Here is a 26,358-nt window from a genome sequence, read left to right on the forward strand (position 1 = left end):
GGGGGGGGGGGGTTACACTTATAGAGTTCACTTGCCTGTGCTGTCAAGTGTAAACAGACCATTTCTGAACTAAAAATAACCCATCCTCTGAGTAACAGACCAGATGATCTCTGCAGCCCAGATGCAGGGAGCCCAAAACGGTTAGGTCACCTATTCTTCATTATTGGTGCTATTTAATTACCAATTCCCCTGAGTTTGATCCTCTGGCAGTTTCAGATAAAGTGCCTAGCTGCTTTCCCTTCATCAGGAGCTTGCTTTGGTGTGTTCTTACAAACATGTGGACATCAAAGTCAATCTGCTCAGTAGCTTTGCTGCGAGGCCACCTAACAACACAACACACATTGCTAGGGAAGCTCTACGGTGGCAGTCTGGGAGGAAAAAATATTTTACCTCTGGTTTAAAATCCCTCAGACAGGGTATTACCAGTCTCGTCTGTGCTAACCTTTTCCGCTCTTGGCTCTCCAGGCTATGTAGATGCTAGTAATTGGGGTCTAACAGCCCTGCAGGGAGGGTGATTATTGACTTAGGAGGAGGAATCAAAGCCCAGAGAGCAGAGGGAGTTTGCAGGATGAGCCAGTGGCAGAGCTGGTGGTGGCTGGCACCCTGGCTGCCAGGCCTGTTGTAGATCTGGACTGGATTTGCATTCCTGTTCAGCCCGGGAGGCTCGTATTGGCATCTGTCAGATGGAGTTTGCATTAGACACATCCTTTTTCTGAGGCTCTATTATTGGCATGTCCTGTAATAGCAAAGCTTCATTTCCTCTTGCTGAGCTGGTCAGAAGGGGCTCGCCTCAAGTCCAGATTCGGAGCTCAGCCCTCGTCGCTGCTCCTCTGAGCCTTGTGCCAGCAGGGAAAGGTTGCAAGATTTCTTGTTTGTTCATCCTCATCTTACACGTGAACCAGTTCCCCTCCGTTCTCTTTATTAATGTTCTGTCTAGGTTTTCTATAAATAATTAAGAACCTCATTTGCCAAAAGAATTAGGTCTCTCAAGGTACCTGCAATCAGTAGATTTTTTCCTCCAGCAAGGAAGCCGCTGCTATTTAGCTGCTGACAGTAATTGTTATTGCGAGGCAGAAGCAAACATAAAACTGCAGCCTTGCCCTTCAACACTCAACGCTGGCTTTTGTACTGTGGTATTTTCTTTTTTTGAAGCAGTAGAAGCAGAAACAGGGAAGGGGTGAGAGGTGGGAAGGGCATGGTGGGGGTGTGTTAAGGGTGATGCTGCTCTGAAACACAAATTGAGACCTTTTTAAATGGTCACTAGAAGGGGACAGGTGGAATTAGTGCTTTTCGGCTGTATCATCGACAGTAGGGTTGTCTCTTTGCTAACCACGGATTTAGGGCATTCGTGGAAATAGCTGGTGATGAATGGGTTTTCATTAGTTTAGAAGAGGGAAGGCTGCAAAGGAAAGTGCCTCGCAGAGCCATCCATCACGCTGCTCTGCAATGCCTCGATAGAAGACTTTTAACAAATGCTGAGCACAGGACGGATCTCATCAAACAGCCACTATTCAGATTGTTCTGGCGAAGAGGAGAATTGCAGCTAGTACCCGTGGGGGAGAATGTAAAGGAAAACGGCCTCTGCTCCTGGCTCCTGACAATGGAAGAGCAAGGGAGCACAGTATGGGCTGTGCCTAGATGAGAGCAAGGTGCAGCGAACGCATGCAAAGTGCCGCTGGCCTCGAGGTGTGCTGTGTGCAAGGAAACCACGTCCAGCATCCTGCCAAGCTAAGGGCAGCGGGGCAGCTCCCAGGGCAAAGTTTCCAGAGGCACTTTGTTCACAGCGAACAGGCTGCCCAGAAAGTTTAGTGAAAAGGGTGCGTTTGTTCCTGCTGCAGAAGTGCTGATTTCATAAGAGCACGGTGGCTGAATTTGCACTTAGAATGACCGAGGGCAATGCTTCCTCCACTACACACAAAGAATACTTTCAGGGTGTTTGTTGTACCTCCTCAGGACACCAAATATTGGGCTGCTGAGTCTTAAAGGGAGGCACTGTTTAGGATGCCTGTATGATCAGCGCATAAAACCCTGTTCTTAGTAGTACGTATATGCCCCATCCACAATTTGAGCTCAGCAGCACTCTCAATGCTGATTTCACACAGTATTAATGACAAGAGGAAAGAGCTGGAGGCTGCTTCCACAGGCACCCTGTGTCTCATACAGGACACAGGGATATGCAGCAGCCTAGAACTTGGGCTTTTTCACAGCATTGTGTCTTTTTCATGGCATTTTTAAACAGTCTAGCTCCTGGCTGACACCTGACAAGAAGACACTGAACACTGTGGAACAAGGAGAGCTTCCTGCATGAAGGCAGTGGAAGATTAACTCTGAGTCCTTACGTTTGTGACTTGTCGTGTGACTTTTAGACCTTCTTGCACTCAGCTTAGGTTGTCAGTGTGTTGACTCTGAGCCTTCCCCTAGCTTTTTGGGAACAGCCCGAGCGTGGCCTCCCTCAGAGGGAGGCACGGCACCCGCTGGCCTGGTCAGCCCCGATCAATGAGCAGCACAACACAGGCAAGGACCTGAGCACAAGCAGAGCTATGAAATGGTAACTATCCAAATGTAAGGATTTTCACCCAGCTCCTCTGTGTGGGGCACAGCCACAGAAGAGAAGCGTGAGAGAGCAGTGGTAAAGAGAACATAAGAAGCTTTTTCTTCTCCCATAAACCCAGGTCCCACCTCCATCCTCCTGTATTCCACTGACAGAGATACAAATCAAACACACCTTTCGTGGAGCTGATCTCTATTTCAAAGAAGGCTGCTCCTGTAGGAATAAAACATCAACACTGGTGTGGGGTGGTAAACAAGGCCCTAGAAATCTTTGCCACCCAGCTTCCTTCCTTCCCTCCTTAAATACCCTGAAACAAGTATTACTACAGTAGCTCCAGTTCCATACAGTTGAGAACACTTCATGCAAAATAAAATAAAAATCAATAACAAAAATAAAAAGCAGAACACTAAAAACAATCACACACACGCCAAAAAAAAAAAAAAAAAAAAAAAAAAAAGGAAGAAAAAAAGAAAATCAACCCAAAACCAAAACAACCAAACACCCAAACACAAAAGCCCCTCCCTGGCTACACAGGTCTGGCAATTTCGCTGTTTCTTCATCACCCCTGGGAGAGGGAAGGGCTTTGCCTAGACACAATCCAGCACACAGTCACCAGCAGTTCTCGGCTCCAGCAGATTCCCGAGGTGCCAGACCTAATCCTGCCCCAACTTGCAGGCGGTGCGTGGAAGCTGTGGGTTCCTCTCTTGGTCACCAGGTGAGCGAAAGAAGAGGCAGGCCCTGAGGAGCTGCCCAGGATTGCCTGGGTGCGGAGAAGGCAGTGCGTGGCAGCCAGCGCTCACCACGTAACTAAAGTTTCTGCAGACCTGTGAAACATTCCCAGGATTTCTGCTGTCTTTGCCTGACCTACAGCAGCAAAGAGGGCAAAAAACGACCACAGAATCCAAATCCAACACTCCTGTGAGGTTACTGACTAACTACTACACTGACACTGCTTCATCATCCGGCACAGGGCTAAGCGTGCTCCTGGCTAACTACGGGAGACTCAAAGGGCACCGCGGGGGAGACAAAACCTTTCAGGTTTCTGTGGTGCCTCCCTCGATTCCTATGACTAGACAACATCTACAATAACCCACGGACTTCCCACAGGCCCCAGAGGGCACTGGTCCCAGCATGCTCCAAATGTTCTTTAATCTGCCCAAGGATGGCAAGCTGGGACCTGTACCCTTCAAAAAGAACATGGCTCATCTGACACAGAGCAGGACATCTCTGGGGACTGTTTCCCAATAAAAGAGAGAAGGGGAAAAAAAAAAAAAAGAAAAAAACACCCAAGAGCAACTGCGATTTGCTCCATTTAATTTCAATTAACTGCAGCCCTTAGAGGCTGGGAGAGATGCCAATCTAGCAGTCGGTTGGCCATCCCCACGGGGACGACTCATTTCTCAAATGCCCCCTTCCCAACCAGGCCTTTGCTCTCAGCTTGAAGAAGTTTTAACAAGTCATTAAATCCCACTGTGTTAAACTAATAAGAACTTTGAAACCTGCAGTTCTTTTTTTCCTCTGGAGGATGTGACTGAACAGTGGAAAGGGCACGCGGTCAGGGAAGCACCCTTCTCTGCAGTGGGGCGGCTGCTACCTCTGGAAGCTCCTGACAGTGACCAGTGTTACTGGCTCCTGTTAGAAAGACACAAAATTGTTAGGGCTGGGAGAGAGGATGAGGAGCAACTGATGTCCTCAGCGTGCTGGAACCTCTCCTCCCTCTCTAGGTGGGGAAACAGGCAGCTTATTCTGCAAAAGGCAAGTGGTTCCCTAAAAAACTACTGAAAAAAAATGCAAAGGCTGCTTAGTCCCTTCCCCTAGAAAACGGTAAAAATGTTGGAGACGGTGTGGCAGCAGGGAGGCTGGGAAGGCAGCACAGGGACAGCTGCAGTCTCTGGACCACGCCACAGCCATGGCAGGGTCCAGAGAGGCCTGGCTGTGGCTTGTAGATCCTCCCTGCGGAGGATTCAGGAGCTTGGATCCTCTCTGCCCTCCATCTGGGTGTTCAAGGGGCAGTGAAGTGGCTGCGGCTGGTCTCCACGCTGTCCAGGCAGCTGCTGGTATGGTGGCATATCCTGCCTGAACAGGCCTCGAGGCTGTTCCGTGACCGTAATTGCTGTCAGCGACCAGTCCCAGCTCAGGCTCCCCTCCTCCGGAGGCGTCTCCTCCGAGCATGCTGCTGCTCAGTTGCTCTCCAGCAGCTTGGCTAGTCCCTGACGGATCTCACTGAGCTCAAATATCTTCACATCCATTATCTCCGCCACCTTGGTGACTTCATTCTGCACCTTCTCCCTCTCCGCCAGGGTCTCCGCCAGCGTCTGCTCGGCCAGGTGAAGGCGCCGCTCCAGCTCTGCATTGCGAGCCTCCAACTCCTGCCAAAGGACACGAGTGCAGTGAGGGGGCTGCCCCAGCACCGATACCTGCTGCTCACGGACCAGCACGCTTATCTCCACCGAACAGCTCCACCAGCACCCCAGCACAAGGCTGCCCACACCCAGCCACCCCAGGACTGCAGCAGCTCTCTCACAGGGCGTCCTCCCTATCCTGAGCCACAGCACCACAGTAAACACATGCATGTGAGTGTGTGTCCCTCAAACCCAGGCATCTATATATCTGTGGTTTGAAGAGGTCCTCCCCAGACACCTATCATCTCCAAGTTTGATGGCATTTGATGTTTGCAGATACTATCCTTCTATGAAAACCAGTGCCTTGGTATGGGGCTGAGCCCCATAGCAGATCCCCTCGCTCAGTAGCTCGGAGATAAGCACGCACAGGCACTGCCCCCAGAGACGGCACAACAGATCGTGCTTCCATCTGTGCCCTTGCCCTGAAGTGCAGAGCAGCTTGCATCCCTCCTGCCTGCCAGATCGAGCCACAGCCCTTCTCCCCTAGCCATCCAGCAAGCTGAGCAGGACTTGAGAGAGGTAGAGGGTTACAGGACACCACCATCCCTCCCAGTCCCATGTCAGGGGCTACTGCAAGTGCCAGAGGAGAGTACGTGCAGGCTGGATTTGCTACTGCCTGCTTCTGGTGCCCCACGTTGTATCTCTGAAGGACACAGTTTGGGTGGAGGAAGGCAGAGACGTGCAAGGACCAGTCCTCATCATCCTGAAGCAAGAGAGGCATGGCAGCTCTGCAGCATTCAGTCTTTGGCTCAAATGAGAAATGGGGACAGGTCCCTCTAATCCAGGTGCAGAGGTGTCCCCAGATCTGCCATCCTTACCTGAAGCTTCTGCAGGGTCTCCTCACGCTCGCCCTCTGCTTCCCATCGACCACACTTCTGGCTTTTTAGCATCTGAATCTCCTAAAACACAAAGAGGAAAACCATCACACCAGATCCACCCCTGTCCCAGCAGGGCCACCTCCCACCGCAGACCCCAGAAAAAGCCCCTTCTTTTGCTCCATGGATCACCTAACCACACTCAGCTCCAAATTTTGACTTCCTTATACCTCCCTTTATGACCTCAATATCCCATCCCAGGCTCATGGGGGTTCTGCTCGTCTGCTGGGTCAACACTGCACCACTTTGCCCGAGGGTTTTACCTCTACCCCAAGTAGATCTGGGGTGGGGCAAGAGATCTCTTCAAAGAAGAAGAACCCCAAAACACGTGCCAACCCCAAAGCACCTGCCTGCCCCAATCTCTGCTGCGTGGCTCCAAGCCTAAGGCTCTGGTCACACATCCTACTGAAGCACAGCTACCAGAGAGTCAACAGCTGTGCAAAGCAGGGAGATTCTCTACACATCTCCCTTCCTTCACAGCCTCTGTAATTAAAACTCAGCGTTAAATCATTAATTTAAATGCACTGAAAGCAAGAAGCAATTACTCCACTAGAAGCTAACTACAGTTGAAGATGGTTGAGAGGGGAAGGGATAAGACAGCCCTGTCGTTTGTGCACTGGCTGAGACTCTGTGCTCAAGACCCTTTGCACGGGAAACTCCCAGCACTTCACTCACACTCAGATTTGTCTCTCTGGGGAGAAGAAATCACTGAGGGGGCTGTGCTGGCTTACAGAAGCTCCTGGCTTGCATGGACATCTTGTGCAGGAGCATGAGGTGCCCTCAGATCTCAGACAAGCTATAAAAGACAGGGTGTTGGTGACTGACAGCCCACCCAGATTCAGGTTTTCCTCTGCTTTGAGGGAGTATTACCTCGTCTTTAGCCTTGATCAGTAGTTCCAGCTCCTCCAGGGTTTGGCTCAGCTCTTCCTTGTTGTTCTCGCTGGAGGAATCATGAGCCCCCTGCGACTCCAGTTCTGCTACCTGCACAGAAGCAAGGAAGGCTCAGAGATACAGAAGTGTCCCAATGTCTTATCACCAACAGTCATTCTCTCTCACATTTTGGCTTTCTTGCAAATCCAACTGGGCTTTCACAACAGGGTAGCAGCTTCCCTCCTGTGGTTGTTAGGAAAAAATTTCCCTCCTCCTGCTCTGCATAGACCGTGCACAGAAACGCACTGCAGCAAAACTCTGCCTAGAGACTCTGTCTCTGCTTCCTTCTGCAGTTTTGCACTTCCAGCAAGTCCTGACTGGCTTCAGCTCAAGCACATGAGCCTACAACCCACAGCTATGGCCAGGTCCAGCACCATTTACATCCCCAGGCGGATATTGCTGAAGGCGAGGGAGTTACTGCAGTTCAACCAGAGCAGAGCTGGCAGGAAGGGTTTGCCCAAGAGTGCTCCCCGTTCCTGAAAAATTCAGCCCAGTGGCTTACATTATTCATGACAAGGATTCATTTTTAAAGGCTCGTCAGAAGGTCTGGAGCAGCTGTTGATGAGGCCCAAGCTCTCACAAGGCTTGCAGTGAGCTCTCCAAGCAGAGCTCCAGTGCTGGGTGTTTTCACACAGACAGACCCTGAACCCCTGGTGTGACATGAATCCTGCACTAGGATTCCTGTAACTGTGACTACAAGATGTGAAGCTCACATGGCCATGGCCAGAATCAACCAGCTCTGGTCTCCAAATGCCCTGGTTTAGGGACAAAAAATCTAGATGTTTCACTGAGCCCCGGTTTATTCTGTGATTCTATAAAGTTCACAGTGGCTGCCCCTTGCCCAAGCCTCAAGAAAGCCTCACTCCTAACCCCTGGCTGTGAGAACAGCCACCAAACAATTGAGAATGCGTGGAGCAACGGCAGGGAACTGGAAGCTTGTCTCAGCCAGCCCCCAAAATGCACACATACGTACGCACAGCCAAGACCTATGCCATGCCTAGGGCAGGCTTCTGCTGCAGAGGAGAAAAAAAATGTTCTGCTCAACTTTTACTGCCTGACTCCAGCTCTGAGAATTAGCAACGGGCACAGTGAATCCTGGGGGACAGTTGTTTGCTGCACAGACTGGCCACACAACAGCCATCAAGTGGAAACAGCTGTTAATTGCTCTAATCCCTGCTGTCTTTATAATGTGCAATCTAGAAGTCAAATGGTTTTATGCTTCTTTTTCCAGGGCTCTGGAGTCCTTTCGCAGCTGAACTCCAACTGTCCTAACACCCTCTCCCAGATACATTGCTGCCCTCCCCCTAAATAAAATCCAGCTGTGTGACTGTCAGTGCTCTGTCCAGATACACACAGGGCTCCTCAGTTGATCTGTGACCTCTCTGACATTACGTGGGTCAAATGATCCCATTATTCCAACCGAACAAGGGCTCGTTTGTACTGTGCCACATGGGTTTCGTGATGTTGCAGCTTGGATTCCAGCTAATTATAGCAGATAGAGCCATGTCCATCCTTCCTGCCAGCAGCCAAAAGACTGCCCTGGTGTCCAGCTCTAGGGAAGCATGGTCCTCACTCAGTAGTTCTGGCAGCTAAGAACTACCCCCAGAAAATCTGAAGGGAAGCAGCATTTTGACTTTGGGCTCTGGTTTCTTCCCTTTATCTGCAGGGACTCCGCACAGCCCCAGCTTGCTCTGCAGAAAACAGGAGCTCTTCTGAGAGGTCCCTTGTTATGCGGCCTTATTCTTTGGCATGTTTCCCTGCCAGGCGCATGCAGCATCCTGGATCTGAATCCTGTCTCCTGCTGACACTCAGGGAACCTCAGGGGAGAACAGGGTCAAGGGCACCATCTGGCTCTGGGACAGGGTTTCCTCGGATCTGCTCTGCAAGGGCCCTGCAGCGCTCACCCGTTGCCGCAGTGTTTCCGTCTCCTCCTGATAGGCAGCCAGCTGCTTCTTCCACTGGTCCACGTTGGCGTTGGCTTCATGGAGAGCAGCCACGAGTTTGTTGTTGTTGTCCTGGAGACTGAAGAATTCAGCCTCCCACTGGACCTCACTCACCGAGCTGTGCAAGCGAACAGGGGGGTGTGCAGGACAGTGTGAGGGTCTCAGTGTAAAGGTTTTGTTCCCTCTCCTCCCTCCCCGCAGTGCAAACATGCACTGAAACCATGCTCCTGGAGGTGCTCCCTCTTCCTGCACAGCTTTCTATTTGACTTTCATCTTGATTCCCAAATTTAAATGCTTCCTCCAGCCCTTGAATCTACTTCTCTTTCCTTTATCCCCACATAATATTCACTTTCGAGGCCACACGTGCTTTCCTGAAACTGCAGAAACCACACTGTGAGATTAATGGGGCAGGAGGGGAGATACAGCTACTAGAAAAGGGTTCTGCCACATAGGATTGTGAATCCATTTTTAAACCCTTGTTGGATCCAAGTTTGCTTTGAATGAAACCCTACCACCCTAGACTCAGAAGGTATCACAGGACTCTTGCTTTTAACTTAAAAATATTCTAAGTGTTCAGCTCCCAGCTCAGCAGGAGCCACAGGGCAGAATCTAGCCCCGAGTCTTTTGAACAGACAAAGACAGGAAGCAGCAGGGATGTTGCTGGAATCATCAGGGGAATTAACACAAATGCAGCCCTAGGCCAGCTGGAAAAGTGTGAACATCTGGTATCACAGACTACTGATCTGCAGATAACTGGCAACAACTCATCCCTGCTGCAGGCACAAAGCATTCTCCTTCCCATGCTGCAACAACAGCAAATTTCACCTTTGAAATGAGAGAACTTTCTCCCAGGGAAGAAAGGAAATTGGTACTGTGAAGGGTTTGGGCAGACTTGGGGCATTATTTGGCTAACTCAGCAAGGAGTATTGGATTAACAACATTTGGTCTGAGGCTACTATGAGCACTGGGATGACAGGGACACGCTCCAAATCCTGCCAAAACAGAGAGTTTAGGTGTTAGGAGCAGAGAGCATTCTTGACAGCCTCACCCTTCTGAAAGCATCTTCTTCAGCCGCTCCTTTTCTGTGCTTATCTCAACGTCAGCACTTTGGCTGCGGAATAGTTTGTCTTCTCCTGGTCCATTGGAGCTGATGATGGGGCTGGGAAGTACCTGAGGGGTGAGGAAGAGGAGGTTATCTTACGGCAGTGAAGATGAGCCATGTGGCCACAAGGTCCCTGTAAACTCATTCATGGCCTGGGTTCACAGATCTAGTTCTTATCACACTCGTGAGAGACCTTGGCTTTCAATCCTAGCTCCTAGGAGGAGGTGTGCTCAACATCTACATGACAAGGTGTGGCAAAGACCCTCACGTACGGCTCAGCAGCACCAGTCGTGGTATAATTATAACTTCAGAAGCTGTGTGGACACAGGGCTTTCTCTTGGATAGGTAAGCCAGTGTCTGTCCTGCTCAGCTCTTCCAGCAGCTGCCCTGTTCTGCTGCTACGTCCTCCCTTTCCCTGTCTCCATGCCATGCTGGGGCAGCGATCCCAGTGCACAGACACCCTGAGCAGGTGGGCTCACAGCTTGCACACACCAGCTATTTCTCCTTCCCAACTTGAGGTACTGAATTCTCTGGCCCCGAGCTTCCCCCTGACAAATGTCAGAGACGTTGCAGCCTGTAACCCAAGTCCCACGGCTGTGCCCGACACACCAAGCTGCTCAAGTCAGCTCTTGCAGGGTTTTGCTGAATTCCTAACGGGATTTTCTTGCAGTTTCTCAGAGCAGTGGAAAGACTTAAACTCTAAAGACAGACCTGCTTTGCCACCTGGGTTCAGCTGCAACTTCTGTACCTTGATTTAAGATACAGCTCTGTATTCCTGCGTACATCAGGGCTAGCAGAGACAACTCACCCTCCCAGGCTGGAAGGAACTCAGAGCAGAGCAGAGATGAATACACAGAAACCAAAGCAAACTTTATATCCACAGGTCCCTCCAGAATACCCTTCCTTCATGGTCTCCTCTCACAGCAGGGAAGAAACTTGGCACAAACAGGGCAAACTGAGCTATAAAAAGACTCCCTGAGCAATGAGTCTCTGGGATCCTAAGTTGAGGGCTGTGAGACCAGGTGGCTGGTGAGCCTGCTGGAGCTGATAGGTAGCCCTTACACGCCTGGGGTAAGGACAGCCACCTGCCTTTGGAGTCATCTGACATCTATAAATAGAGCCAGACAGGGCCACGAGATGTATTGAACACCAGCTTCAAGAAACCTTCCAGAGAGCGATCAAGAAGCGAGACCTGCAAAACCCTGCCTCACCTTGCTAGGTGCTAGAGGATAACAGAGAGCTGCTGGCCTGGGATTTCCACAGCTCTGGAAGTCTGAAGCCTAAACAAACTAGCGCAGATGCAGAAAATCAGAGCGCTCTGATTTAATTTCAGCAGACAGATCCGCTCTGTGCTCACTCGCAAACAGAAACACAATCAATTATTCAAGGGTGAAGCTCCTGTTTGAAGCTCTATTAATGCAGAGACTGAAAATCACCAGCGGGACGGCAGCAGAAGGGCTGCTGGGCTGATGTGTACGGGCTGGGAGAGGCAGGACAAGGTCCACGTGCCCACAAGGCAGGGGACACTGCGTGTGTCACTGTGTTGGCATCCTGGCTGCCAGATGGCTGCAGGCAGGGGCTTTGCATCCTTGTGTGCGAGCTCTCGTGTGGAGAGAAGGGGTAGGAAGGGAAGAGCGATCATGGGCTCGGTTGTGGCAGTTTTAGCACTGCTGAGTCAAGTACAAAGGACAAATTGAGCCTTAGCCCATCTACCAGAGCTGTGTTTAACACTTTCTGATCACCTCATCCCTTCTGTTGCAAGCTGCCAGAGCAGCACAGGGGTGCTGGATGTGTCTGTTGGGACACCTAATGTGTTCTGCCTGGTACAAACAGGACAAGAGGGAGTTTCTCCACTCCCAGCCCGTCTCCCAGCCAGGAGAGCTCTCCAGGCTGCAGCTGGCTGTGAATCTGTCTTGGGCGGGTATTACTGACCAGGGAGTGCTTTACCTAAAAGTTTGGTTGTGCTGTGACTGCTTTGTTCTACTCCCTTCTTCATTTGCCACCCATTAGGATGGGGTCGAGTTAGTGGGAGCCATCAGCAAGGCAGATTTTCCCCATTTTTCCACCCCAGGCAACATTTCCAGTCTCCGCAGAGCCACCGCCTCCACCTCCCTCTCTTCACTGCAGGCCAAGGTACTGTTCGCACTCCCTCCTCCTCCTCTGCTGCCATTCCATCTGTACTCAACCCAGAGAACGCAGAGTCCTCCATCCTACAGCTCCTCTCCTACTGCCAGGAGCTCGGGGAAACACACAGCAAACCTCTGGAGCACACTATTTGGGAGGGCAACTTCACCCTCAACGCTGAAAAGCTGCACCAGGAGAAAAAGATGGGAAGGCTTCTCCACCACTTATCCCCTCCTCTCCACCCTACTGCTGCTGGAGTTGATTTAGTTATCCAGGGAGACGGGTAAAAATTGCAAGCGTGACACGTGTGAGAATGATATGTGATGGGCTTAAGCTTTCTGGCTTGGTCTCCTGGGGAAAAGAAAATTGAATGACTGGCTGTCACGCCTGCAGCTCTACCTTCGTGGAGAGTTCCTGAGGTAGGGGAGAGTGAGTTCTGCTCTCACAGCACAGCTCCTTCTCTTCCACAGTGGGAACAGGACAGAAATGGAAATAGTCTAGCGAGGACTTCTCAGTCAGCAGTGCTAAGAAGTCTCTGTATCTCCACAGACCCCCATGGACAACATCACCACCTTCCAGAAACGGTTGGGAGAAGAACCCCTCTGCAGCAACCCCCAAAAATAAGCAAAAAAATGCTGGAAATGCCTTGCATCTTCCTTCCTACAATCTTCAGCCAGGCAACAAACACACGCCCCTGCATGCTGCTTGCTTGTTATTGTCACGCTGAGCCCTGGGAGAGCCATTCGAAAGAAAACAAAATCAAAACCCACCACCAGCAAAATACCCCAAACCTCTTCCAGCACGGCTTTACCAGACATCAAATGATTACGATAGTTTAACTGTCAAAGAGGGAGGACTGTAAACCCTCCCAGGAGCTCCACTTAAGCACTATTTAATCCACTTCATGTGCTTCAGTAGAGTGACCTCAGGGCCACAGATGTCATCGAAATGTGAATCTCCAACCTCAGTGTCTGTCGAGAACGCCCTTGGGCAGAAAAGGATGAAGGATAGAAGCATACACAAGTTACCAGAGATCAGCACAGGGACCATTTTCCCTAGCAGTGAGCTTTGCCCACGCCTGGCTCTGAGCATTACCTGGTGAGATGTGATGTTCAGGGCAGGATTGGTCAGCTCTGTTTTGTCCTGGGACTTCTCCCTTGCCAAGCGGGCTGCTTCTTTCACTTCCTGGAACTTCTCTGCAAACTAGAGGGGAGCGGAAAAGTCACTCTGCTGCTGAACTGAAATGCGGAACAAACTAGAATCGATGTTTGGGTCACTCCTCCTCCCTTTGCTACTTCGTTCAACGTGCTTTCTACTTTCTCTTCAATTAATAATAAAATTGAGGGAATAGCCCCCGCCTGCCACTACCCACAGCACTGACAACTGTGGGGTTAGCTAAGTAGAGATGACAAAAATTGAGCCCTAAATCCAAATTCATTTTGTGACATCCAGGACACTGCAAATATTCCTTTAAAGCATTTCCTGGCATCGTGCATCGGACTTTAGCACAGTGGGAACAGCACTACGTCTAAAGACCCTAAAATCTTTTCTCCTTCTGGGTTTCAGGGACATTCACCCTGCTGGGATCAGGGCTCTGGCAGCACCTGCTACGTTACCTGGGAGAGGTGCTGCTCCGAAGCAAAGCCCAGTCCATAGACCGTGTTGGCTCGGCTGTCTGCCCATTGCCCAAATTTCTGAGACGTCTTCGTGAAGGTCATGTTGGGGGTGATAGTGCTGTTGATGATTGCCTGTGGAGAGAGGCAAAAGTGAGTCAGAGAAATCTCCACGCTGCTGCCTCAGAATGATGGTGTGGGATTGACCACCATAGTGACTATGTACTGTAGGGACTGGGGGTAGAAGCCCTGCTTTTACTGTATAAAACAGCAATTCAGGGTTCTGGTGACCAGAAGTCTTTCTAGTCTAGCTTTGTGACATGAACAAATATAAATCTTCTTGTCTACTGAAGGAAAATGGAAAAAAAGAAAAAAAAAAAGGAAAAAAGAAAAAAGCTTAAGTATCACAAGCTTCATTGGGCCTTCATTGCTAGAAGAGAAGAGACGAGACAGAGTGTCTCTGGGGACTGAAAAACTTTCTGATGTTCTCCATTTTCATGGCAAGTAAGGGGAAAAAAAAGGAAAAGGCTTAAACTGCACTTAGGACTAGCTATTACGAAAGACTCTTGGTTAGCGTAGCAACAAAATAAACTGCCTAGGAAGATTGCTGAATATCTGCCTTCAGGAGCAAGTCAGAAAAATGTCTGTCAAGAAAAATTTAGGGAGAGTTAAGCTTGTCTTGGGGTGGTGACAGAACAAACTGCCTCTGAGAGTCCCTCAGCCTTTGTCCATTCTGTCTACAGGGTCAGAATTAACAGAGGGTCAAGACTCTTAGAAAAATCTCATGTTTTGCATGCTCAGAGATAGGGAGGGCAGGGAGAGAGGAGTGGAGGAGGAGGACATCAGACCCTATGGCACACTTTCCATCAGCACAGAGTCAACTGTCCAACACTAAATACGCTTGAGCATGGAAACAGTGCTTTATCTTCCATTCCTTGCAGTGGGAATGCTAGCACATGCCCCATGCTGAGAACTGGCCAGCTTGACACAGTAAACATCAATTACAGAACAGATTTTGGCTGGAGACAAACTTGTTTTCAAACTGTGTGCTGCTCTCAGCAAACACTCCCTACCTTGGTGCCCCCCACGCTGATGATCCGGTACACGTTGCGTGTGGCATCGTAGAAATAGGAGACAGTCAAAGCGTGCTTGCTGGCGGGGATCCAGTTCCGTTTGGTGGCGGGATCGATCTGGAAAACGTGGGCCCTGGTGCTGAAGATTGGCTGCTCCCTGCAACAGAGATGAACGGAGCCGTGAGGGAAGAGGGAAAGCTGAGCAATGGGAGAGGTGGATTGAAATTCTAGCACCCGCATTGCATTATGCGATGCCAGGGGCACTTCTGCTGTTTGCCTCCACTCCAGGGATCCGTGACATAGGTGCTGAGCACTGCAGCTCCCACGGACCTGAATCTCTCAAACAGCCTTGCACTGGTATCATTTAGTGTCCCTCCTTATCAGGGGAGTCATGACCAAAGCTCCCCATCACTCCTGTAAGTGGATGGGTGGATGGATGGAGGATGGGTTTGTGGGTTCGGGTTGTGAGCACCAGAAGTGCCTTCCCCTCAGCACAGCTCTTCCTCCCTTGACTCACGCTTGGGAAGCGCATCCTGCAGCAAGAGGTCACGCTGCAGGATTAAAGGCGAGTCACTTAAGAATGAATTAGAGGAAACACTTCACCACACAATGTGCAGCTGCTGTGTGAAAGCACCGAACCAAGCACTGCCTGCATTTTGTAACCAGTGGTGTCTAAGCCGAACTAAGGAGTCGAATCCCAGGCACCAGGATGTAACTTGAGCATTTCAAGAGGCAGGAAGGAATGTTTCCGTGACACAACAGCCCAGGTGCACCAGCCTATGGAGTCTCCATTTGCCTTTGGTTAAAACCCAAGGCACTGGTCATTTCCACACTCTATTTACAGCCAACGAAGTCTGATGGGATTGGATACATCCCATAACCCCCTCCCTGGGCTCAACAGCTGCAAACAAAGCACAGTCACAATCGTGCGACATGTGAGCCCCTGAAATCCACGAATTTCTATTTCCAGCCCATTTCAAGTCCTCACAGCTGCAGTGAGCAGAACGAAGATGCCAGTACCCGGTGTTTTCTGTAGGCATCACCAAAACTTAGGAAAAAAAATGAAATATTCCCTTCTCCCTCCCAGCTTCCAGCCTTGTCCCCAGGCTGCAGTCCTGACTCAGATCGCTTGCTCAGGAGCAGACTGCGTAAAGGTCTAAACCAGCCCCTCCTGGGCATCCTCGCTGGCTGGTTTTATTCAGCCACAGTCTGATTTTCAAATGAGACTCAAATTCTCTGGGCTCCACTAACAGAAACCATGTTTTACATTGATCATGACTTATCCTTCAAGACACAAGACACAGAGTTAGGGAAAATTAATGTCCCTGCATCTTGACCCCCAAGTCCTGGTCTAGTGTCAGAAAGAAAAAGGAGGGACATTACTTAGTTGTTGACATTTGTTAGTAAGCGTAAGACAGACTACAGGCCAAGGGGGTTAGTGCACGTCTCTCCTCCAGCAGCCTCCTTTTCAGGTCTCCTAGCTGGATTGAGGCTCCTTTTTGGTTTTGCCTCCAGAGTGATTCATTTCCTAGCGATGGAGAAATTCAGCTGTTATTTATCACGCAGAGCACAGACAGAGCGTTCAACCAGGCAGCACTTAAGGGGTTCGTTTGTCCCAAGCTTGCAGAGCTTGTAATTCGTAACGATCTCTCATCACTAAATAAGTTTTCTTTCCCTGTCATGGCAGATAATTGGGTGAGCCGTGTAACTGGAGCAAATCCCTTTGGCAGCAGGAGCTGGCTGTTGGGAGAGGGCCACGGAGGAGCCTGGAAGGCTCTAACATTTCCAGTCACACGCACGTGATGCTGGCTGCAGTGACACCGTGACGGAAAACCCTCCTCACATCACCCCTCGCACGCACAGCAGTTATTCCTGTGCTCGCTCCTCAGTGGTGAGCTCCGTGCCCAGCGTCAGTGGAAAGTCTCCTGCTGACTGCAGCAGGTTTGGGACCAAGTGGTGCATGGGACAGCCCCTGCCACATGCCCTGACAGATCTCCAGGGATAACCTTCTCTGCCTGCAGTCTTGGTGCTGCAGCAGGACCTGGGAATTCACCCAGTGCATGCAGCACGGAGCCAGGCACAACCTGAGGAACCCCTGCGGCTGCCCTGTGCTGTCCCCCAGCAAGACGCAGGCAGCTGCCTGCTCATTTGCTTTGTAAAGTAGTCTCTGCAGTGAGGGGTCCCCACCCTGCTCTGCTCTGTCTCTACCATGAGGACCGGAGGTCTCAAAAAGAGAAAGGGAGCAGAGGGGTAAGAAAGTGAATTTGCAACCCGAAGGCTGCCAGATCCCTTACCCTCTCTGCTTGGCCTACCTCTGAGCCTTTCGATACATGGAAATCCCTCTGCCTTCCTCCTGGTCAGTCCAGGACAGGGGGCACCCTGCTGCCTGCTGTCTCATAATCAGTGTAACCACAAAAGCCAGCATTGCCTTCCTTTTGAGCACCAGGAATAGAAAACAAATAGTTCTGGAAGGTCTATCAGACAGAGTAGCCCATCTTCACAGGGTTTTGCTTATGTTTTTTCTACTTGCATGAGGCTGGCTTGGCTCTTGGCTGCCTGCTCATGCAGCTCATAGCCCTTGGGCACGAGGTCTTTTCCCCTGGTCTCAGGTACACCAAGAGATGTGCCAGGTACGTTGAAATATGCACTGTTGCTGGTGTCAGTGGGGAAGGGCGCTCCACTTTTCATGTCCTTACATAATCGCTGCTGTCTTCGATGCTCCTCGTATGCTTGTTCATGCCTTGTGGTCTTCCCTGGAGCAACAAAGCTTCACACTGTCTCCGAGAGGTCTTTCCCTTCCAGTTAGAAATGCGAAAGTCTCCCAGACTCCACGAGCAGGCCGGCTGCCAGCCACACCAGATGTGCTTCGCTTCCAGCAGAACGCAAACTGGCAGCAACAGCAGCAGGGCATGTCTGCAGCCTCACCTGCCTGCTTGGTGCCAGGGCAGGAACTCCTGCACCTGTCTGCCTCTGAGGGAAGCAAAACAAGAAGAATTTCAGAAGATTCTGCGATGTCTCCCCTTTCCTCACTGCAAATGGGAATAGTTGCTGCCACCTTGCATGCCCCTGATAACGGAGGCTGAAGATTGCTCCATGAGGGCAGCCCATCATTGCCTTCTCCCAACTGCCTTAGAAAGGTGTGGTATTTTTTTATTTTTATTTTTTAATCCAGTAAAATGACACAAAATGTATCTAGCTAGTACATGAATCTATTGCAGAGGATGCTGGCTAGCACGTTAGCCTTCCTTTCGCTGCTCACATACTTGTCTGACAAGGTTAGAGCAAACACTACGCAACAAAAGCTCTCCCAGGGTCTAAGTGGTGGAACACAAGAAAAACAGACAGTGAGTAGGCAGCAGTACAAGCCAAGAGGGAAGAAAACCAAGGAATTGAGACTCCACTGATGTGAGAATATGGGATGTGAGCTCCGGGGAGGTCCTGACGACAGAGCCTGTGACGTTTGCAAATCTCAGGGCACGTCTCTAACAGGGTACAAATGAAAAAGGCTCTGCCTCAACCTTTCTATGTTCCTCAGCAGCAGAATCACGGCAGGATCAGACACAGCTCAGCACAGCTGAGTGGATTAGCAAGGAGGGGACGCAGGCAAGACCAAGTGGCACTGGAATAGGTGCTGGAGGAAGTTCAGAGCAGGGAAAGAGCCGGTGCTGAAAGACATCTGAGATGCACGGCAGAGTAATGTGTGAGGAGCACCCGCCTGTTTCAGCTTGCTTCTGGCCAAGCTGCTGACCTCCTGTTTCCAAAAACACTACAAAGCATTTAAAAATAGTCTTTAAAGTGCACAGGATTCAAACTGTCATGTTCTCTCTCCCTCCACAGCCCTCTTTCCCCTGTGTTTTAAGGGTGTATGCTGCATACGCCACGCACCCTCAACTGCTGACTCTTCTTTTCCTGCTCCCAGCCGGGAGTCCCCGTAACAACGTGGACATACCAGTGGAAAGGGCACATGTAAATAAACCCACTTACATCCCCCAGGGCTGTCCTTCATAGATAATTAAGAAAAAGCGAATCAAATGAGTGATAAGACAAAGATCTGGCGGAGATGCACACACAATCAGCAAGTGTCTGATGGCAACTGGAAAGGATCCAGGTCTCCACTCTGCCAGCATTTGTACCCAGCCCTGGGGGAAGGGTAAAATCTAAGAGTCCCACACCCCACAGATAGCTTAGAAGTAAATTTCCCCCAAGTGAAATGTCCCCCAACACTCCAGCAGCAGGCTCCCAGCCACCAGGCTAAACCCAAAAATGGAGACATAATTTAATTAATCCATCTATTCCTTACGTGTTCCTTACAACAGCAAAGCACCTGGCTCTGGGACGCTGCCTCCTCTTGTTGATTCTCCTTCAGGAGAGATGCTGGAAGGAGGTCGCTGGGTGTTTGGGAAGGATGCACAAAGAGAGGGTTTGGATCAATCGCTGCTGATCTGCTCACTGGCTGGAGTCTGACTCAGTGGTCATTAAGCTGACATGCACAACTGCTCACTGGTCTCATTGCTACCTCGATTCTTATATTATCCTCATCACTACGGTATCCAAATTGATTTCTTAATGAATAGCTGCTCATTTCACCATTGCTACGAGAGCAAATCATTATTTGTCCTCTTAATTTATGGGGTCAGCGGGGTGGTGAGGACTGAGTGGGCCAGAGGGACTGAGTTCACTGCCTCCAAGTGAGGGAACTTGCAAGGTTGGGATGCATCGAGGTGCTGCCAAGAGCCTGGGGGAGAACACCCTGCAAGCACTGCCCGATGCCAAGGAGGTACAGGTGGCATCAGTTCACTCCCTTGCACTCGTGCCATGTCTTACCTGGTGGGGGAACAGCGGGCAAAGAGGTGCCAAAGACTGGAGGAGATTAAAAGCAGAGCTGCCTCTCCGATTCAGCGTAATCTGAACACATATGTCACCAGATTTATGGGCTGTCCTTGAATGTCCTGCCTGGATGCAGGCTCTTTGCAGGCCTGTGAGGCTGATCCTAAATAGGAGCTTCTGGAATAATCCAGGGCTCCTGCAGATGGAGCACGCTGGAGAATCTCCCTTGCAACAGAATGGGAGACGGACCACCGCCAGGAGAGGCCTCTCCAAAGGGGATGGGAGCACCAGGGACTGGAACCAGCACCATCCCCTAAAGCACCTGCAGTGTGTGGGGCCACATGGATCAGGACATCCACAGGCATCATGCTTTCCAGACCCACCACGCCACAATATGACGATGTCTGAGCTGCAGCAGGGCCAGCCCTGCCTCACAGCCTGAATTCCACACTGGGTTCAACCCACTGTGAGTCCCTCCGCTAGGGATGTCTTGAACGGGAGGATTTCACAGAGATCTTTCTCTAATCCTCACCAGAGACACTCTCTCAAGCCAGCAGGTGAATCTAGCAGCACAAGAGAAGCAAAAAGGTGAAGAGATTTTGTGCTTAAGCCACAGGAGACACAGACCGGGCTGGAAACTGGGCACGTTCCCCTGTGCAACCTCCAGCCCCGAGATAAGGGTGTAAAATCCCACGAGGGAACATCTCCTGCTTTAAGGAATAGCCCAGGTTAAAAGAGGGGCCGGCCAGCCTCTGAAAGAGCTGCTCAGCCAAACATTTATCTCCATGCCTGAATTTCAATAGCGCTGTGGCAGCTCCGCGTGTTCCCTTCTCTTCACCACACCCCCGACTTCAGCTGCCTGGTGGGCTCCTCACACAGCGCAGCCTTCTTGGAGAAGCAATGTTTTGTTGCTTTGACTTTCTTGGGGTATTTCCAAGGCAAACACCACCTCTTCAGGAAAATCCTATTTGACAGTTACAGGCTCGCTCTCATCAGCAGGTTCCTAAACCTGAGGGTAGCTGCTAACTGCAGCCCTCCTGCCAGACCTCTTTGAAAGGAAAAGGGCAAGAGGAAGAAACCTTTTTTCCTTTTCATTTATTTTTTCTTTAAACACTGTTTGGTTTAGATCTTTTATGGCATCCAGCAATGTCTTTGCTCAGTAGCTTCGACGCAGGGTGTGGGGAGGGGTTTCTCTCTGACTGCACCACTGCATTTGGCTCATGCTTTGTCCTTGTTTTTCTTTTTTCTGTGCAATCTGGAGGATTTTTCCTACTGAGAACCTTTTATTTCTTGTCCTCAGTAATTGTAGCCTCACAATCCTGTCTACCCACCTGAAACATGCCCATTTGGTTAGCTGAATTACTTATTACCTCCTGCTCACTTGCCCCATTGCTGCATGACCAGAAAGAAACCTTGTCGTGTGTGCTTGGGAGGGGGAAGCTTTTAGGATCACCGTTCCCCAAACGGATCCTGTTTCCATCCTGTTTTCAGTTCTAAAAGCATGTGACAAGGGGGCAGGATTGAATCCTAGACACAAATGTAACCTATAGATCTTTAAGAGAGAGATTTGGAGGGCAAGTCCAAGTTTGAAGCACTCCAGAGACACAAATATTGCAGACTTCCAAGGTTTAGGAATAAGCAATTTAGGCACTTGAGGCAGCAGCTGGAACATGTGAGCTCCATCCTCACAAACTGCATTTGCCTTGGTGTTCCTGGATGGGGTTTGGTCAAGGGCACCTCTAGAAGTTCATGTGTGACTCCTCTCTCACTGCAGCTTCTCATTGCAGGGACACTCATTTACCTGTCAGAGAAAGGAGCCTCTTGGCATTCAGATGCAGGCAGGGGAATCATTTTAAACACCTCGCTGTACACCTAGGCAGTCTGTTGTCCCCCTTCATCTAAAAAAAACTAATCAAAAACACCAGCTGAGAAATCACAAAGTACCAGATCAGCAGAATCATTTGTTTCTGTGACCCCTGGGCACAACAACGCTCAGCCACAAGGGTAGGGAAGGGCTTTGGGGTGTGCTACTCCTGCTGCCAGGAGCACGATACCTTCAAGAGCACAGAGACCTAGGAATGTATTTTCACACTGCGCCCTGTGGCTGGGCTCAAAGACCCCAAAACAGAGGTGGTTTTGTGATAAAGGCCCTCTGCCAGCCACAGCAGCAGATAAGAATTTCCCAGCTGCCGTGGTGGGAACCCTCCGATTCTCACTGCCGTCTTTCTCAAAACCCTTTCCCTCTGCAAGGGCTGGTTTCCTGGATGGGTGTCCACAGGGCAGAGCCGAGAGGGGTACGTGAGCAGGCGAGCATGAGAGAAATGTGGCTCAGCGCTGGCGCTCAGCCCGCCGCCACGCTGAGTCAGCTGGGAGGCCGCGCTGGCTGCGTCAGGGCCGGGGCTCTTCCTTCTGTCGGATCACCAGCTCGTGAGAGAGAAACCCTACAGCACAGCACGGCCCTGGATAATTCCAGGGAGGGGGTTGCCTGGGGTGGGTTGAGGGAAAACGCGTTTCTGAGCCCAATATTTCAAAAGGCAGAACTGGAACGCAGAGGGGACGGGAGAAGTGGTCTCCTCCTCCTCCTCCTCAGCTGCTGCCTTTGTTTCCTTTTATCTTCCCTCAGCAGCCTGAAGAGCTGCTGACTGTGTGTCAGTGCTGTCTGGGGAAGAAGTGGGGGTTAATGGGGCTGCAGAATCAAACCCTGTCTCTTTCCCATTGCATTTCTTCTGCAAGTCCAACCCTTCCCCTCCGCTGGGTGCAGCTCCCTCCAGAGCCTGTGGCAACCACAGGGACACTGGGTGTTAGACACTGAACTGCAAAACCCCACTGCTTTAGGACCAAAGTTTGGGAAGGCTGGCTCACAGCCCTTTGTTCTAACAGCCAGGGAGGTTTTCAAGCCCCCTCAGCTGCAGCTTTGCTCTCAATCTGTGCTGCATCACGTCACCTTGGGCACAACGCTGCGAGCGCCCAGGTGGGAGAGGCCAGACTTCACGGGGAAGGTTCAGCAGCGCAGCTCCAGCAGCAGGAGCTGGCTGTGGGCTGCTTTCCCCTCGGCCTCCCCCCACTCCCAAGAGATTACCCGGCAGGGTTTAGCACAGGAATGAAAAGCAGCTGCCTCCTGGCCTGCCTGCAGATAAAGGGCAGCAAAGGAATCCCAGCTGAATACGCTCCTGTCGGGATCAGCGTGGGGAATAGCGGCAAGCACACAAGGTCAGGCACAGAGAAAGGGGATCAAGGGCATTTAAAGACATAACTTGTTGTTTTTTCCCTTTTCATTTTGTTTTGAGAACAAAAGTCTTTTTCCACCCCTTTTGGAAACCAGTCTCTATCTACAGAGCACCTTGGCTGCTGAGTAACCTGCTGCTGGGTGTCTCCAGCACAATCTGCACACTCACCCTCCCAGGACAACTGTTACTTCTGCTGCTGAGCTCAACAGCTCTTTCTTTTGACGCACTCACAGCATTGCTGGAAGTCTGTACAATAATTACAGTTAGAAAATAGCAGAGCCGGAGAGCAGCTAGATAATTCTTTATACGTTCCTGAGAAAAAAACGTCTGGTAATAATTAGAACCAGAGACGTGGAGATACGTATGCAATTCAAAATGCCCCTTGCCTGCGACACAAATTCTGCTTCTGCATCTTCATTACGAGCTACAGGACCCGTCACACTTCCAGGCACATACACCTGCCTTCGCTCGTAGAACTCACTGAGGTCTGCTGCTATTTTCGACCTGTCCTTGCCAGAGCTCCAGGAGCGGCAGCAGCCCCTTCGACGAGGCCCATGTGAATTGCCTGCTCAGCAGAGGTCAGTGGGATGGCTGTACGGACAAGAGTGGCTGAATTCTTTGGTTGATAAACGTGACAAGTGGGTAAACTCTATCCTGATCAACTTAGAAGTTGCGTCTGCTTGTGCTTCTATGTGACAGCGCGCCTAGCAGAGTCAGAGAAATAAAGTGTCCACTGAAGGCTCAGCTGGGACCTAAGTTCACTTCCCTCAGGATCAAGTATTATTGACAACAATCCTCTTCAGAGAGGAAATGCTAAACATTAATACCTACAGGGCAGTGGGTACAGAAGAGACCAGGGACAGCCTGTCCATGAAAAGCAGAACACGACGTTACAAAATAAAATAAAATAAATCTAATCCGGAGGAACAAAGACCAGAATCCCTGCTTCAGGAATAACTAAGATCTACTGCCAGAACATCACGTAAAGGTGGTGTGCTTTTAATCTCTTTTGTATGAAGAGGAATCTAAATGCTGCTGAAAGCTACTTAATAACCCCATGTGATCAACGTGTGAGCAAGAAGACACTTTAACTCAGGAGTTAAGTGGAAGTAAGGAATTTTGGGTAGAAACGTCATCTCTGGCTTAACAATAGTTTTGCTACTACACCGCTACAATTACAGAGTGAAATCCAAGCAGGCTGAGATGATGACAGTGTCCAAATGTTTCTTCCACAGGAGCTGGTGGCCCTCTAAAAAAATCACGTAACTGCTGGGTGTTAGCTGTGGTTGATCCAAGAAGGATTCATCCCACAGCCCCGGGAAATAAACCAGCTAGTCCCAAACTCTGCTTGCTACACCCTTCCTGGCAGCTTTAGAAGTTTTACAGCGACTTTGTGGATCACTGGAAAAGTTACAGGAAAACAGGGACGCTTGCTGCTTTACCCTGGATCAGCACAAACTCTGCCAACTTCAAAGGATCTGTGCCACATTCACACTGCTGTCACTTTTGATTCTTTGTCTCTGCCTTTCCTGCCTCTTGAATGTGTGTTTGAATGCTCAATCATTTATCTAGACAGTCCGAGAGGAAAGTCAGCAAGAGGAAAACAAGCCTCAAAGAATTTTATTTATTTGTCTTGTAATGTCAAACCCACACATTTGGAGGGGGTTGATCAGACAGGTTTCCTACAGATCCCCAGCCACAAGGAGTTATTGCACAAGAAACTCACTACAACATGTCAGGTCCTTAAAACTTACACGATTGAGACTTATAAATAGGGCATAAATTAAATACCAGGCTAAGCCCCTATTTCCATGCCAGAATTCACTGCCACATCCACGCCGCATTATTTCATTCTTGGAAAATCTGAGGAGGATCATAAACTAAAGCAGCAGGGAATTTCAACCAGCCATTTATTCATTTAGAAATGCAAACAGAATCCATTTTACTGAGTGCCAAAGTCACAACAGCCAAACAAAACCTCCAACTTCCAACTTCTGGAAAAGTTTGGGAACACAGCCCAGCTCCAGTCCTCCCAGCAAGTCTCCCAGTTTGGGCTTCACACAATGTATGTATCACGAGAGGCTTCCCTTACACACGAGTTGATTTAAGAAGTTGCAGACTTGCAGTTTCCTACTTTCTGATCCCTAAAATCAAAGGCGAGTCTAAACTTTAAAGCTTGCAATATGGAAAGAGAAAAAAGAAAAATAAAGAATGCAATTTAAAGCCTTGATTTCTTTTGCAGCTACCTTAAAAATAGCTCGGCTGCCATCAATAATAAAGCAATTCAAGAATAATAAACTGCCAGGCTCACCCCATCTCCGCCTGGGTGTCAGCTTCTTTCTCGCCCGTCCTTTCTTCAGCTGCCTCGGGTTCTCTCCGCGTTCTGATTTATTTCTCCCTTCCTCTTTCTTTCTCTGTCTTTCTCCGGATCCGGATGCTCTTTAAATTTCCTCCGGAATCTCACTTTGCAAGCTGCTAGTTTTGCTCTCGGCTCCAACCCCCCGGCGATCCCCGACCGTGCGGGGCAGCGAGGGCAGGGGCTGCTCGCACCCCCCCGACCCCTTCCAGCAGCAGGGGGGTCTCGGGCTCTCCCCTGGCCGCCGCGATGCCGCAGCCCCCAACGCTTTCCCCTTCTTTCTGCCTCCCAGGAGCCCTCCTTCCCTTCAGCATGGGAGGGGAGCGGCAGGATTAGGTGGTGCCTTTGCAAGCCCTTTTCAGACAAAGCCGTCTGCTCGCCTCTGCTCCCGCAGCCCTGCAAGTTCTCCCCCCAAGAGTCCAGCCAGCTCTGCCGCCCGTCCTCCTGCAGCGCGATTTCTTTGTTCTCTCTCTCTCTCTCTTTTTTTTTTTTTTTTCTCTCCTATCCGCTTCCTCCCCGTGCCAACTGCCCCATCTCGGTCACATTTCTCCGCTCCCTTCTCTCCCGACTTTATTCCCGGGGCCGGCTCGGCGGCACCACCTGCCGGCTACAGGCAGCCCTGCGCCGCCCCGCCTGGCTCCGGCGTGCGGGGCTCCAGCCCTGCGCTGAGATTTTAAAATAAAATAATAATATTTTTTTTTTAAAAAAAAAAGTCTTCTTTTATCTTTGGCTAATCGTATTCTATCACAAACAGGCCGCTCTTTGTTGTTCCGTCTCTTGTGAAGGCGTCTGTATAAATGGTAAATTAACGTAAGGTGTGAATGTGTTTTTTATAACATAGCAAAATGCCTTGGGGAGAAGGGAGGCAGTGGGTAATTAGCACCCAGCCGCTCCTAGCGTGCTGCTGAGGTCCGAGGAGCCAATGCTGACCTTAAATGTGATGGGGCCCTGGTGCTGAGCAGCAGCAGAGAGGTTCCCCTGCTCCCTCCGGGTCCTGGGATGCTGCACCGGGCCAAAGGGGGCTCCCAGCAGAGCCCTGGGAAAGAACAAAGCATGCTCTGTCTTGAAGGGATAAAAGCACTTCATCTGTTCATCAAAGAAAGGGATATGGGGTGACTTTATCACAGCCATAAAAAACTTCCTGGTAGAAAGAAAATTTATACGAGAGCACTTTTCAGTTGAGCTGGCGCAGGTATAACGAGCTGTAGGGCTGGCAGCAGAAGCTGAACAGGTCAGTCTGGGGAAGAGATGTCTTTTTCATCACCAGCGTAGAGGTGCACCAGCGACCTGGCCTCCCGAAGGTGACAGAAGGCCAGCCCAGGAATGGATTTTTCT

At 50.3% G+C, this 26,358-nt stretch overlaps 1 protein-coding gene and 1 long non-coding RNA gene across 5 annotated transcripts; one reads left to right on the forward strand and one right to left on the reverse strand.

Moving 5' to 3' along the window:
• Positions 1–3,848: 3,848 nt before the first annotated feature.
• On the reverse strand, positions 3,849–25,568 carry HOMER3 (homer scaffold protein 3). Of its 4 annotated transcripts, XM_084498441.1 has the most exons (10): positions 24,979–25,564; positions 14,614–14,770; positions 13,544–13,675; positions 13,023–13,130; positions 9,750–9,871; positions 8,663–8,819; positions 6,699–6,809; positions 5,772–5,852; positions 4,834–4,920; positions 3,849–4,183 (listed from the first exon to the last, which is right to left on the reverse strand). In XM_084498441.1, exons 1-10 carry the CDS (start codon positions 24,981–24,983, stop codon positions 4,142–4,144), a joined length of 1,002 nt encoding a protein of 333 aa, XP_084354567.1. In that variant the 5' UTR covers positions 24,984–25,564; the 3' UTR covers positions 3,849–4,141. The 4 variants fall into 4 exon arrangements, with proteins under 4 accessions (XP_084354567.1, XP_084354565.1, XP_084354566.1 ...); XM_084498439.1 differs by having other exon boundaries at positions 3,849–4,920; positions 24,914–25,563; XM_084498440.1 differs by having other exon boundaries at positions 3,849–4,920; positions 24,979–25,561.
• Positions 21,610–24,982, forward strand: LOC311423890. Its single transcript, XR_014685922.1, has 2 exons — positions 21,610–21,734; positions 23,092–24,982. It is a non-coding gene; the product is annotated as an uncharacterized lncRNA (long non-coding RNA).
• Positions 25,569–26,358: the final 790 nt, after the last annotated feature.

The sequence above is a fragment of the Aythya ferina genome (genome assembly GCF_964211825.1).
Source record: "Aythya ferina genome assembly, chromosome: 26".
Lineage (NCBI taxonomy): Eukaryota > Metazoa > Chordata > Aves > Anseriformes > Anatidae > Aythya > Aythya ferina.